The following is a 12,645-nucleotide window of genomic DNA, read 5'->3' on the forward strand; positions in this document are numbered from 1 at the left end:
AGTAACAGGGAAATAATGCCTGTAATATGAAGGAACAGGGACATAATGCCGGTAATATGAAGGAACAGGGACATAATGCCGATAATATGAAGGAATAGGGACACAATTCTGGTAATATGAAGGAACTGGGACGTAATGCTGGTAATATGAAGAAACAGGGACGTAATGCCGATAATTTGAAGGAGCAGGGACGTAATGCCGGTAATATGAGGGAACAGGGACATAATGTCTGTAATATGAGGGAACAGGGACATAAAGCCGGTAATATGAAGGAACAGGGACATAATGCCTGTAAGATGAGGGAACAGGGACATATTACCGGCATTATGTCCCTGTACCCTCCTACAGTGGACATAATGCCTGTAATATGAAGTAACAGGGAAATAATGCCTGTAATATGAAGGAACAGGGACATAATGCCGGTAATATGAAGGAACAGGGACGTAATGCCGATAATATTAAGAAACAGGGACCTAATGCCGGTAATATGAAGGAACAGGGACGTAATGCCAGTAATATGAAGGAACAGGGACGTAATGCCGGTAATATGAAGGAATAGGGACGTAATTCCGGTAATATGGAGGAAAAGGGACGTAATGCTGGTAAGATGAAGGAACAGGGACATAATACCGGTAAGATGAGAGAGCAGGGACATAATGCCGTTAATATGAAGGAACAGGGACATAAAGCCGGTAATATGAAGGAACAGGGACATAATGCCTGTAAGATGAGGGAACAGGGACATATTACCGGCATTATGTCCCTGTACCCTCCTACAGTGGACATAATGCCTGTAATATGAAGTAACAGGGAAATAATGCCGGTAAGATGAGGGAACAGGGACAAGATGCCGGTAAGATGAGGGAACAGGGACCTAATGCCGGTAATATGAAGGAACAGGGACATAATGCGGATACTTTGAAGGAACAGGGACATAATGCCGGTAAGAGGAGGGAACAGGGACATAATGCCGGTAAGATGAGGGGAAAGGGACATAATGCTGTGTAATGTGAGGGAACAAGGACATAATACCGGTAATATGAAAGAACAGGGACATAATGCCGGTAATATGAAGGAACAGGGAAATAATGCCGGTAATACGAAGGAACAGGGACATAAATCCTGTAATATGAAGGAACAGGGACATAAAGCCTGTAATATGAAGGAACAGGGACATAATGCCGGTAATATGAAGGAACAGGCACATAATGCATGTAATATGAGGGAACAGGGACATAATGCCTGTAATATGAAGGAACAGGGACATAATGCCGGTAATATGAAGGAACAGGGACATAATGCCTCGAAGATGAGGGAACAGGGACATATTACCGGCATTGTGTCCCTGTACCCTCCTACAGGGGACATGATGGCAGTAATATGTGGGGACACGGACAATACTACGGCGTCTTGTCTTTTGCCGGCTTAATGTAGTACAAGAGGAACAAACAGTGTCTGTTCCCTCCTCTGTGCCAGGTTCTAGTTATACAGGTGGAGAAGCCTCTAGTGTCCTGTCTGTGTCCGGGTAATGTACTGCTGGAGGAGCAGGTTCTGGGGTCTGGCCTGTGTCAGGTTATAGTTATACAGGTGGAGAAGTCTCTAGTGTCCTGGCTGTGTCCGGGTAATGTACTGCTGGAGGAGCAGGTTCTGGGGTCTGGCCTGTGTCAGGTTATAGTTATACAGGTGGAGAAGTCTCTAGTGTCCTGTCTGTGTCCGGGTAATGTACTGCTGGAGGAGCAGGTTCTGGGGTCTGGCCTGTGTCAGGTTATAGTTATACAGGTGGAGTAGTCTCTAGTGTCCTGTCTGTGTCCGGGTAATGTACTGCTGGAGGAGCAGGTTCTGGGGTCTGGCCTGTGTCAGGTTATAGTTATACAGGTGGAGTAGTCTCTAGTGTCCTGTCTGTGTCCGGGTAATGTACTGCTGGAGGAGCAGGTTCTGGGGTCTGGCCTGTGTCAGGTTATAGTTATACAGGTGGAGTAGTCTCTAGTGTCCTGTCTGTGTCCGGGTAATGTACTGCTGGAGGAGCAGGTTCTGGGGTCTGGCCTGTGTCAGGTTATAGTTATACAGGTGGAGTAGTCTCTAGTGTCCTGTCTGTTTCCGGGTAATGTACTGCTGGAGGAGCAGGTTCTGGGGTCTGGCCTGTGTCAGGTTATAGTTATACAGGTGGAGAAGTCTCTAGTGTCCTGTCTGTGTCCGGGTAATGTACTGCTGGAGGAGCAGGTTCTGGGGTCTGACCTGTGTCAGGTTATTTTAGTAAAGGAGGAGCAGACTTGTGTCTTTTCTGTGCTGGGAAGTTGTAATACAGGTGGAGCAGACCCCGGTGTCCTGCCTGTGCCGAGTTATTGTAACATAAGTAGAGCAAACTCTGGTGTTTCCTCTGTGCTGGGTTATTGTAACACAGGTGGAGCAGTTTCTGGTGTCTCCTCTGTGCCAAGTTACAGTAAGACAGGCGGAAGACACTCCGACATCTCGTCTGTGCCGGGTTACCCTTCTGGGCTCTCTGCAGCTCCAGGTCGCCCCCGCATCGGACAATCAGCTTCCCGCACGTTAGACATTGTGGTAAAGAACCCTGTGATAGTGACAAGTGCCGGGAATACAGGGAACGAGCTCCCGCAAACACATTTATCTTGTCCGATCACAGCGATGTGCAGATCGGCAGAACTATGGCAGAGATCCCGGGGCCTCCTCCCGGCTCCTTCCCAGCATCTCTGCCAGTGAAGGCTAGAAATGAGTAGGGGGAATGTCAGGGAGGGGGAAGTCACGTAGAGTGCCCGCTCGCCCGGCCGCTTCTAGTCGGTAAAGGGCTCTTATCCCGGGCAGGGAAGCACAAGGGGAGAGCGGAGCTTCACTCCTGTCAGATGAGGAAAGGGAGGACATGTGATCAGTGTCAGCCAATAGACGCTCAGGACAATCGCAGCCAATCACCGAGCAGCCGCTGTACATATAAGAGGCCCCAGCTCCCTCCTCAGTGTTTCCCTCGCAGGATTATTGTTTTAGTGTATTCTCGTGTTATACGATGGCAGAGACCGCACCAGCCGCCGCTGTCCCTCCCGCCGAGCCGGCCGCCAAATCCAAGAAGCAGCCGAAAATACCTGCAGCAGGGGGCGCCAAGAAAAACAAAAAACCCTCCGGTCCCAGCGTGTCAGAGCTCATCGTGAAAGCCGTGTCCGCCTCCAAAGAGCGCAGTGGGGTGTCTCTGGCCGCCCTGAAGAAGGCTCTGGCTGCTGGAGGATACGATGTAGACAAGAACAACAGCCGCCTGAAGATGGCGCTCAAGACTCTGGTGACCAAGGAAACCCTGCTCCAGGTGAAAGGCAGCGGCGCCTCCGGCTCCTTCAAGCTGAACAAGAAGCAGCAGGAGACTAAGGACAAGGCGGCCAAGAAGAAGCCGGCGGCTGCTGCCAAATCCCCGAAGAAGACTCCGGCCAAGAGCCTGACAAAGGCCAAGAGGCCTGCCGCTGCCAAGAAGGTGGCGAAGAGCCCCAAGAAGCCAAAACCTGCCCCCAAGAAAATAACAAAGAGCCCAGCAAAGAAGGCGGCCAAGCCCAAAGCTGCCAAGAGTCCGGCTAAGAAAGCTGCCAAGAGTCCAGCTAAGAAAGCTGCCAAGAGTCCGGCAAAGAAAGCGCCCAAAGCTGCCAAGAGTCCGGCTAAGAAAGCGTCTAAATCCAGGAAGACCGTGGCGAAGAAATAACCGAGAGCCGCCCGTTTCTTGTCCCACAAAGGCTCTTTTCAGAGCCACCACCTTCTCCCCGTCAGAGCTGTATGATCACTTGCCGCTATTTCCTCCGGTACAGACAGCAGCGCGATCCTGAGATAAAGGAGGCGCTATCATCGCGTGTGCACGGAGGAGCTTCATGTCCCTGTTACTCTATGACACGGGTCATTTCTGGTCATCGCGCTGGACGCCATAGCTGCTGTATCCGGACCTCCACAGTGTCCGTCCCGTCACTATGGTGTAACATCCAGGCAGAGTTTATCAGGTCACAGTCCACCAGGTGTAATGTGTGAATAAGGACCGGGGCAGCAATAGACTTGTAGCTTACAGCACAGGATCCACGTGAAGGAGGCCGATGGTTTACACTCTCTCCGGTGTAAATAGAGCACAATGTCCCCTCCTCCTCATTACACGTGGTGGATGGTGACCCTTATATGCTGCCTCTGGATGCGGGGCACAGTGTCCTGTGTAAGGATGGGGTGGGGGATTGTCCCTTTGTGTGATCTATAAAACTCTGCAGCGGCGGATGATGGGGAAGTAGTCTCTTATATAACGCTGTGTACGTGATCTGCGGACATGGAAATACAGTGAGCTGTTACTGATGACAACTATTTCGCAGAGCTGGAGAAATGATCTCATTAACGCCCCCTGTTGTACAAGCTGCGTCTGGACATCATGTAAACCGGTGTCCGCCTCTTCGGAGCGGTGATTGGTCGCGAATATCACATTTGCTTTGTCGGGCGCATATTTTTATGAAGAAGCCAATAGAATGTAGGGGTGTGCCTTTCATGGACCAATGAGGACACGCTCAAGTGTATAAATACTCTGCTCTGTCCTCTCCTCGTATCAGTCTACAAGTGTGCACGTTGTTATAGAGCTATGGCCAGAACAAAGCAGACCGCGCGTAAATCCACCGGCGGGAAAGCGCCCCGCAAGCAGCTGGCTACTAAAGCTGCACGGAAGAGCGCTCCCGCTACCGGCGGAGTGAAGAAGCCTCATCGTTACCGCCCGGGCACAGTCGCTCTCCGTGAAATCCGCCGCTACCAGAAGTCCACGGAGCTTCTTATCCGTAAGCTGCCCTTCCAGCGCCTGGTGCGAGAGATCGCTCAGGACTTCAAGACCGATCTGCGCTTCCAGAGCTCAGCAGTCATGGCTCTGCAGGAGGCCAGCGAGGCTTATCTGGTCGGACTGTTTGAGGATACCAACCTGTGCGCCATCCACGCCAAGAGGGTCACTATCATGCCCAAAGACATTCAACTGGCCCGCAGGATCCGTGGTGAGAGGGCTTAGGTCTGAACCCGGCACCGACTACAACACAAAGGCTCTTTTCAGAGCCACCAAATCCTCCCTCAAACGAGCTTAATCCTTTTCCTCCGTTATTCTACCGCGACTCCCGCTGGCTTCTCGGTGCTCTGCTATTAATATGTGGAGATGCTATGTTAACCCTTTCAGTGCTTGGCGCCATTTACACTATAACCAGTCCCCGTCTCTAGCGCTCACGTTATCCGGCCCTTTCATCAGTCCTGTCATGTGTTATGCCGGGTGTCTGCGCTGTATTCATCACCTCCCTCTCCGGCTGTATCGTAGCGATAACCCGCCCCACTCCTCACTGATGACCGTACATCGCTCTTCCTATAATAACCTCCGCTGCTGCTGCTAGGAATGACGCCGTTATGTGCAGCTAATGATCCACCGCTGACCAGTGTGTGCGGAGTCCTTGTTCCCTACTCCTTGTAAAGGCAAACCAGGCGCAGCGTGTAGGGTGGGGAGCAGGTATCCTCCGCCCGGTGTGAACACAAGCGCAGTGGAATTATACTCTTATTCTGTGAGGTCATGATCATCGGGTGTAGTCCTGGTCACCGTTGTAAATCAGAGATCTAAACTCATTAACACTGCCCGAGTCCTCTCCTCCCTATTCATTCTATAAAACCGTTGTGGTGCTGGTGGCCTAAGGGGTGATCTGCGTGCACACAAATCCTGAACCTGACGGCAGATGACGAGCAGCCGCCATACTAATCCAAGACGTCACGCTTGTTCCTTGTTTTCTTAACATTACTCTTTAGATTTGGGGCAGATAGAGATTACACAGCAGTCGCGCTATAAGCGGGAAAAGAGCGGCCGGTATTGTAAAATGAGAGTGAAATTCAAAATCTGAGTTAAGCCAATCAACGGGAGGGGGAGGGATTGGTAATGTGAATTTACTGAGAGAAACGCCCCGGAAGTGACATGTATTACAGTTCTCTCTCTGGTCCACCCAAGGTCTATATAAAGACGCACCCCGCGGTTGTCGGTACAATAGTTCTCTTTAGCTCCAGCTTACAGGATGTCTGGTCGTGGTAAAGGAGGAAAAGGACTCGGAAAGGGCGGTGCCAAGCGGCACAGGAAGGTGCTCCGTGATAACATCCAGGGCATCACCAAGCCTGCAATCCGCCGTCTAGCTCGCAGGGGAGGCGTCAAACGCATCTCCGGTCTCATCTATGAAGAGACTCGCGGCGTCCTGAAGGTTTTCCTGGAGAACGTCATCCGTGACGCCGTCACCTACACCGAGCACGCCAAGAGGAAGACCGTCACCGCTATGGACGTGGTGTACGCGCTCAAACGCCAGGGCCGCACTCTCTACGGCTTCGGAGGTTAATTCCCCTCCTGCTCAGCTCCATCTTACACAACACAAAGGCTCTTCTCAGAGCCGCCACATCCTCTATAGATCAGCTATGATGTCTGCTGGTGACCGCTCGTGTATCATCTGAGCAGTGACCTTCTACTTCTATATACACGGGGGTAGGGGCTTCAGTATCACGTCGGTCTTCCAGTGAGGAGCCGGATATGTGGACTGCACTATGTCCCCTAATAACGTCCTAGAAGCAGCTGCCTGAATTGGGTCTTAGACCAGGGAATGTTAATCTGAAGGGAAAGAGTGCCTTAGTGCTATACTTGCTGCCGAGTGATCCTCCGGCAGGAAAACACCTCCTCGTAGCGGCGCTGCCGGGCGCCGTTTGTGCCGATGCCTGTACGTACACGAGTGGCAGAAACTCACCGCTGAATATCCGCTCAGTTGCTCATAGCGCTGTATAAGCGCACGAGCAGTGGATCAAACAGCGGACTTGCGGTGTTGCTTCTTCGGCGTCCAGCTTGCTGCTGGGCAACGTGCTTTCCGCAATCCTTGGAGAGAGGGCCAGTGTTTTCTTAGCTGCTGTCACTGCTACTAATGTTACCAGATTCTTACAACAAACAATAAATCTGTTACTGGGACCAACTTTGACACAAGTATCGGCTCGTATTGCTTCGTATCTCATTCTGCCGGACGGCTGGGATTAATAAGGCTGCTGGCAATAAATCTAGTAACCTCTAGTACTAATAATGAATCTGTCTGCTGTCCCTATATAGGACTCACTTTATTACAGTAACGCGTGCAGTTTCTTGCAGAGCAACATTTAGTGAGACGCATTCAATGAATGAAAAAGGAGAAACTGATGCAGCTGATACGGCATTTTACAAGAGCAAAACCCAATGTTGGAGGGGCCGTGTTTTCCAAGCTGCTCTCATTGCTACAAATGTTACAAGATTTTCAAAACAAACTAGCAATTTGTAGCACCAAGTTCCACATAAGTATGGACTTGCATTGTCTTGTATGTCACTTTGCCAGACTGCTGGTATAATCGCGCTGCTGGCAATACAATGACAGGAAACAGAATGCACCTATTTCTACTTCGTACTAACACTGTGCGTTGTCTATACTTAGGACTCCCCTCATCCCACTAACGCATGAAGTTGCTGCAGAGTAACATTTACTGAGACGCATTCGAAGAATCCAGTGAGACTGGAAGATATAATTTAAGACACTATGTAGTCGGGGGCGAGTTGTAGATCATGAACATGAATCACTGGAGTAGTTGTACTATTAATGTGTTCTGTACAGTATAGTTAGTGCATCAATGAGGACAGCGCCACCATCCGCACGAGGCAGTAGTGAATGTATAGGTCATAAGTAATGCAGCAGTTGTATACCCCGACCCTTACTCATCAGAGATCAGCGGTGACAGCTCTGTTCTAAGGACCATGTGGGCGGCTCTTAAAAGAGCCTTTGTGGTTAAATGTGGGATAAGCGGCGCTCACTTGCTCTTGGCGCTTTTGCTGCTTTCGGTCTTCTTGGGCAGCAGAACGGCCTGGATGTTGGGCAGGACGCCTCCCTGAGCGATGGTCACACCACCCAGCAGTTTGTTGAGCTCCTCCTCGTCATTGAGCACGGCCAGCTGCAGTTGACGGGGGATGATTCGGGTCTTTTTGTTGTCCCGGGCGGCATTTCCGGCCAGTTCAAGGATCTCAGTGGTCAGATATTCCAACACAGCGGCCAGGTAGATCGGAGCGCCGTCGCCGACCCTCTCAGCGTATTTGCCCTTGCGGAGAAGTCTGTGCACACGACCGACAGGGAACTGAAGTCCTGCCCGGGATAAAAATAATATTACATCTTTGTAATTTAATGGTCTCATTTATTTTTCTACTTGATTTATATTGACTCCTGCACCCTATAACGAAGCAGTTAGGTGCTGAGTTCAGTAACACTACAGTGCCAGCCCATGCACCTGGGTTTGAAGCTTGCTGCGTGCCGCTGGTGTGGTAGATGGCATTCTCCTTACTTATGCAAGTTTCCTGGGGATAGAACCTGCATGTTCCTGACTCTTCTGCTGGCAGAGAACTTTACCAGTGCGCTACCTCTACTGTTGAGAGCCAGCTGCAAAATATTCCAAAGATGACATGTTCTTATTCCTGCTGGAAGTGATCTTTACATTTGGTCTTGTGGGGACAATAAGAAAGTCCAAATATCAGCCAGTGCTGGTGGCAGGGTGCATGATCAGTGTGTAGCCAGTGAGTGTCTTCTGTGTGGTCTCTGGTTCAAATCCTAATGTGTGGCCTTAACCAAAAGATACCTTGATGGGTGGTGTTTATAGTGGTGTGGATGCAGCACAATGAGATTGTCACTGCTTAAGAAAGTTACTTATGTGAAGAATGTTACATATACAGCTGTCACTTTTTTGAGAAAGCTGTACTTAGCTACTTTTTCTAACAGTATTCTCACTCTCACAGGTATCATAACCCAATACTCCTTAGGAAAGGGGGAAGTACCCCAAGGTCACCAGGAGGACAACATGGGGATTAGAACCCACATTGTACAGCAGTGACCCCTGCACTCAACTCAGATCACACAAGCTGTGAGCCAGCTGGACAGCAGATACACAATAACACATTTATCAACTCTTTAAAAATCAGGGGTAATCAGACTTTCAACAAGAGAAACGCTACATCTCATTAGCGCTTTTAAGACTGGAGACACAAGGTGGAGATCCTGGGGATAGAACCTGTATGTCCCTGACTCATCAGCTTCCTGCTAATTCACGAGCAGATAACTTTAACAGTGCGCTACCTCTGCTGTCGAGAGACAGTCACAAATTCTTCCAAAGGTGACGTTCTTATTCCTGCTGGAAGTGATATTACATTTGGTCTAATGGGAACAATAAGAAGCTCTAGCGAATAGCCTCAGCTGGTGGTGTGGTACTTAACCAGTGACTAAACAGTGAGAGTCTTCTGTGCAGATCCTGGTACAATTCCTGATGTGTAGCCTTGTCTGAAAGGATACCTTACTGTGTGCAGGCAGAATAATGAGGAGGTTGCTGCATGAGAAAGGTACTTATGCTGCTGAACCATCTTACTTTTCTACTACATTATTGCAGATTTCAGCAATATCCTCATCACTGAAACAAGTGTCACATTTCATCACGCCATAGATGGTGCTCTATGGGAAAGGGGGAAAGTTGAATTATGAGCACATAAGCTGTGAGCTCGCTGCTCAGTGGCTCCACCAGAACATATTATTCATCTCATAGAAAAGCGCAGTAACCTGACATTCAACAGAACTCACTTTAGACCGAATCAGGGAACAAGTGGGCTGCGGGCTGCGGACTGCGTGCTGGGGGGCTTAGGGTTTAAGTGCTTAGGCCAGGAACGCTGCAATGTTAGTGCATGTCCCTGTCTTAGATCAGCTAGAATCTCTAGTAGTATTCTGACATTTCACGTTCTTAAAATATAGTAGAGATAATTATTTATTTCAACCTTTATTTCTTTCATCGCATTCCCAGTGGCTCAGACGTTTAAATACACCAAGTTTTTTTGTTTTTTTTTTCAATTCTATTTTTATTAAAACGTTTTTTTTATTACAGATAAATAGACAAACAATGGAGCACAAAGTCATTTGCTGACCCCGCAGGGCGGCTTAAAAAACACATGATATCTCAAAAGCCTGTGTAGCTAAGAAATCTTATGTACCAATAACAATAGTTGAACAAAAGCAAAAGTAAAAATACAAAAAACACAATTGTATAGACATATATTTTATATAGTACGGAGTACAAAATGCGGTCGAGACCAGACCGCTTAATAAAACATAATGAAAAGAAATGGAAGCAAAATAAAAAGACGGAGGGCGACCTCCAATCAAGGTGTCGTCTGTTATGGAAGATTATTAGAAGTAGCAGGAAGGTAAATATGTAGCATCAATAACCATAGAATTAGAATACCCAAGGTTATAGGCCAAAGAGATATCATCATATGTCGCTATATGAGTAGGTGGGAAGGACAGCACACAGGTTATAAAACAATCAGTCTAGATAGTGAGAGAAGGAGTATGAGAAGCCCCATCCTGTACATTTTATACTTAATCTACCTGTCCCATGTGCGGAAGATCTTTAGTCTATTACCAGATTCCCCCCAAAAAAGTTCTTAGAACCTCCTTCGATCCAACATTGGCGGGAAAAGGTCCATTAGTTATACAGATGTCTCCACTCCTCCAGAGCCAACTTGATGGCCAGTAACTCCCGATCCCCAATAGAGTAATTGCGCTCTGCGGAGGAGAAAAGTCTCGAGTAATAGCCACATACTACTGCCTTTCCCTTGAGGCTTCTCTGGAACAGAAGTGCACCTGCACCAACAGAAGAAGCGTCCACCTCCAACGAGAACTGCCGAGTCACGTCAGGATGATGGAGGATCGAGGCTGAAATGAAGGCATTTTTGAGGCTATTGAATTCGGATTCTGCATCTGGAGTCCACACCTTGGCGTTTATACCTTTCTTGGTAAGGGTAGAGATGGGGGCCGTCAGTGAAGAGAAGTTTGGGATGTATTGCCAGTAGAAGTTTTGTACGGTGTATGGACCGCAGGCCCTGAGGACGTGGCCACCCCAGAATGGACTTTACTTTCTCAGGATACATCTTGAGACCCTGATCCGAGATGATGTAGCCCAAGAAGGGCAGAAAATTATTTTCAAAAGTGCATTACTCCAACTTGGCATACAGGCAATTCCCCCTTAAATCACAACAGGGCTTGACGGACATGCCTCCGATGTGTCATCTGATTTGGGGAGAAAATCAAAATGTCATCGAGATAGACCACAACAAAAACATAGAGGAGATCTCAGAAGATACAATTCACAAATTCTTGGAAGACCGCTGGAGCATTACACAGGCCGAAGGGCATCACCAGGTATTTATAGTGCCCGTCCCGGGTGTTAAATGCCATCTTCCACTCATCACCTTGATGGATTCGGATAAAGTTGTAGGCCCCGGGGGGCGTGGCTTAGGCATGGCAGTGTGAAGACGTGTGTCTCTGCAGCTCCGGACTCACCCAGCCGAAAATCGCCTGACAGGGCTCACTCACCAGTCCCCGACTCAGCATGACCAGGGGGAAATATCGCAGGAACCTTCCAGACACCTCGGGCACCTCGTCAATCGGCCGGTTCCTCCGGTCCACGCTGGACGGCGTTCCTCAGCGGTCCTCTTCTTCTCCTCCTGCAGGCCGCACCCAGACCCCGCCGCCTCGTGGGCACACTCCGCCTTCTTCCTCTGCTGATCAGATGCCAACCGGCAGCTGCTCCCGCGCCCCTGGAGGGGAGATGGCACCTGTGGAGAGAGGTCAGCGTGGGTCAGAATTTCGAGGGCCGTCCCCAGGGGAGGCTGTTCCCCTTCTCCAGCCCCAGAAAACACCCGGACACGGGGTGACGACCATGGCGCCACCAAGCAGGGTGCATGAGGCAACATTTTTACTGCCCGCCCAGCGGCAGGCGACAACGCAGGATAGCCAGCAGAGTCAGGGAATGCCAGACATTTTCAGGGGGACCCCCACCCTCACCCCACCGGTACACCTGGGGGAATATCACACCGGCCCGTCCCTGGCCTCCCACTCTCCATGGAACGGACCCTGGCGGAACTTTGGGAGATGGTCAAAGTACTCCCCACCAAAACCGACTTGGATCTCCGCCTCAACCGGTTGGAGGAGAAACATGACAGGGCCATTGGCGCGGTCACACAAGACGTGCGTGATCTGGCCACGAGGGTGGAAACCTTGGAGTGCCAGCATTCTATATCCTCCCTGGACATCTCGGTCCTCTCTCAATCTTTGGCTACTCAGGGTACGCAACTACGTGACCTCTCCCTGCATTTGAATGATGTCGAGAATAGGCGGAGGCGTAACAATTTGAAACTACGGGGTTTTCCGGAGTCTGTACCCCCAGATGGACTTTATGATGTTGTGACACACATTTTCAACAAACTCCTAGATCGCCCGCGGGATATGCCCATAGGAATGGACATAGTTCACAGGCTGGCGGGCCCCCGGAACAAAGAATGTAACCGACCCAGAGATGTTATCTGTAGAGTGCATTTCTACAAACAGAAAGAGGAGATTGCCCGGAGAGCTTGGGAAAAGGGGGCTGTTCCTTTCAACGGTACCGAGATAACAGTCCTGCCAGACATCTCAAGGCTGACACTCTCCATGCGCAGAACTATCCGCCCATTATTGGAAGCAACAAAGGCGGCAGGAGCAACCTACAGGTGGGGATACCCCTTCCACATCATCCTTCGCAGACAGGGAATGTCATTTGCGGTCC

General features: G+C 49.7%; 3 protein-coding genes across 3 annotated transcripts; 2 read left to right on the forward strand and 1 right to left on the reverse strand.

Annotated features, from left to right (window-relative positions):
- Positions 1-3,016: 3,016 nt before the first annotated feature.
- Positions 3,017-3,711, forward strand: LOC142709519 (histone H1-like). The gene has a single exon (XM_075848490.1). It carries the CDS (start codon positions 3,017-3,019, stop codon positions 3,689-3,691), a length of 675 nt encoding a protein of 224 aa, XP_075704605.1. The 3' UTR covers positions 3,692-3,711.
- An 868-nt stretch (positions 3,712-4,579) lies between these two features.
- LOC142709517 (histone H3) lies at positions 4,580-5,005 on the forward strand. Its single transcript, XM_075848488.1, has one exon. It carries the CDS (start codon positions 4,595-4,597, stop codon positions 5,003-5,005), a length of 411 nt encoding a protein of 136 aa, XP_075704603.1. The 5' UTR covers positions 4,580-4,594.
- A 2,819-nt stretch (positions 5,006-7,824) lies between these two features.
- Positions 7,825-11,435, reverse strand: LOC142709518 (histone H2A type 1-like). The gene is made up of 3 exons (XM_075848489.1): positions 11,418-11,435; positions 9,421-9,503; positions 7,825-8,122 (listed from the first exon to the last, which is right to left on the reverse strand). The coding sequence occupies exons 1-3, from the start codon at positions 11,433-11,435 to the stop codon at positions 7,825-7,827; spliced, it is 399 nt and encodes a 132-aa protein (XP_075704604.1).
- Between the last annotated feature and the right edge of the window lie 1,210 nt (positions 11,436-12,645).

This window comes from Rhinoderma darwinii, unplaced genomic scaffold (assembly GCF_050947455.1).
Source record: "Rhinoderma darwinii isolate aRhiDar2 unplaced genomic scaffold, aRhiDar2.hap1 Scaffold_4144, whole genome shotgun sequence".
NCBI lineage: Eukaryota > Metazoa > Chordata > Amphibia > Anura > Rhinodermatidae > Rhinoderma > Rhinoderma darwinii.

Bases quoted from the DNA above. Each gene is read 5' to 3' on its own strand.
- LOC142709517 (XM_075848488.1), top strand. From the start codon at position 4,595: ATGGCCAGAACAAAGCAGACCGCGCGTAAATCCACCGGCGGGAAAGCG.
- LOC142709518 (XM_075848489.1), bottom strand. The intron at 8,123-9,420 runs GTAAGATGGTTC...TCGTGTGCACAG, and splicing joins TGCAATAATGTAGTAGAAAA to ACTTCTCCGCAAGGGCAAAT.
- LOC142709519 (XM_075848490.1), top strand. From the start codon at position 3,017: ATGGCAGAGACCGCACCAGCCGCCGCTGTCCCTCCCGCCGAGCCGGCC.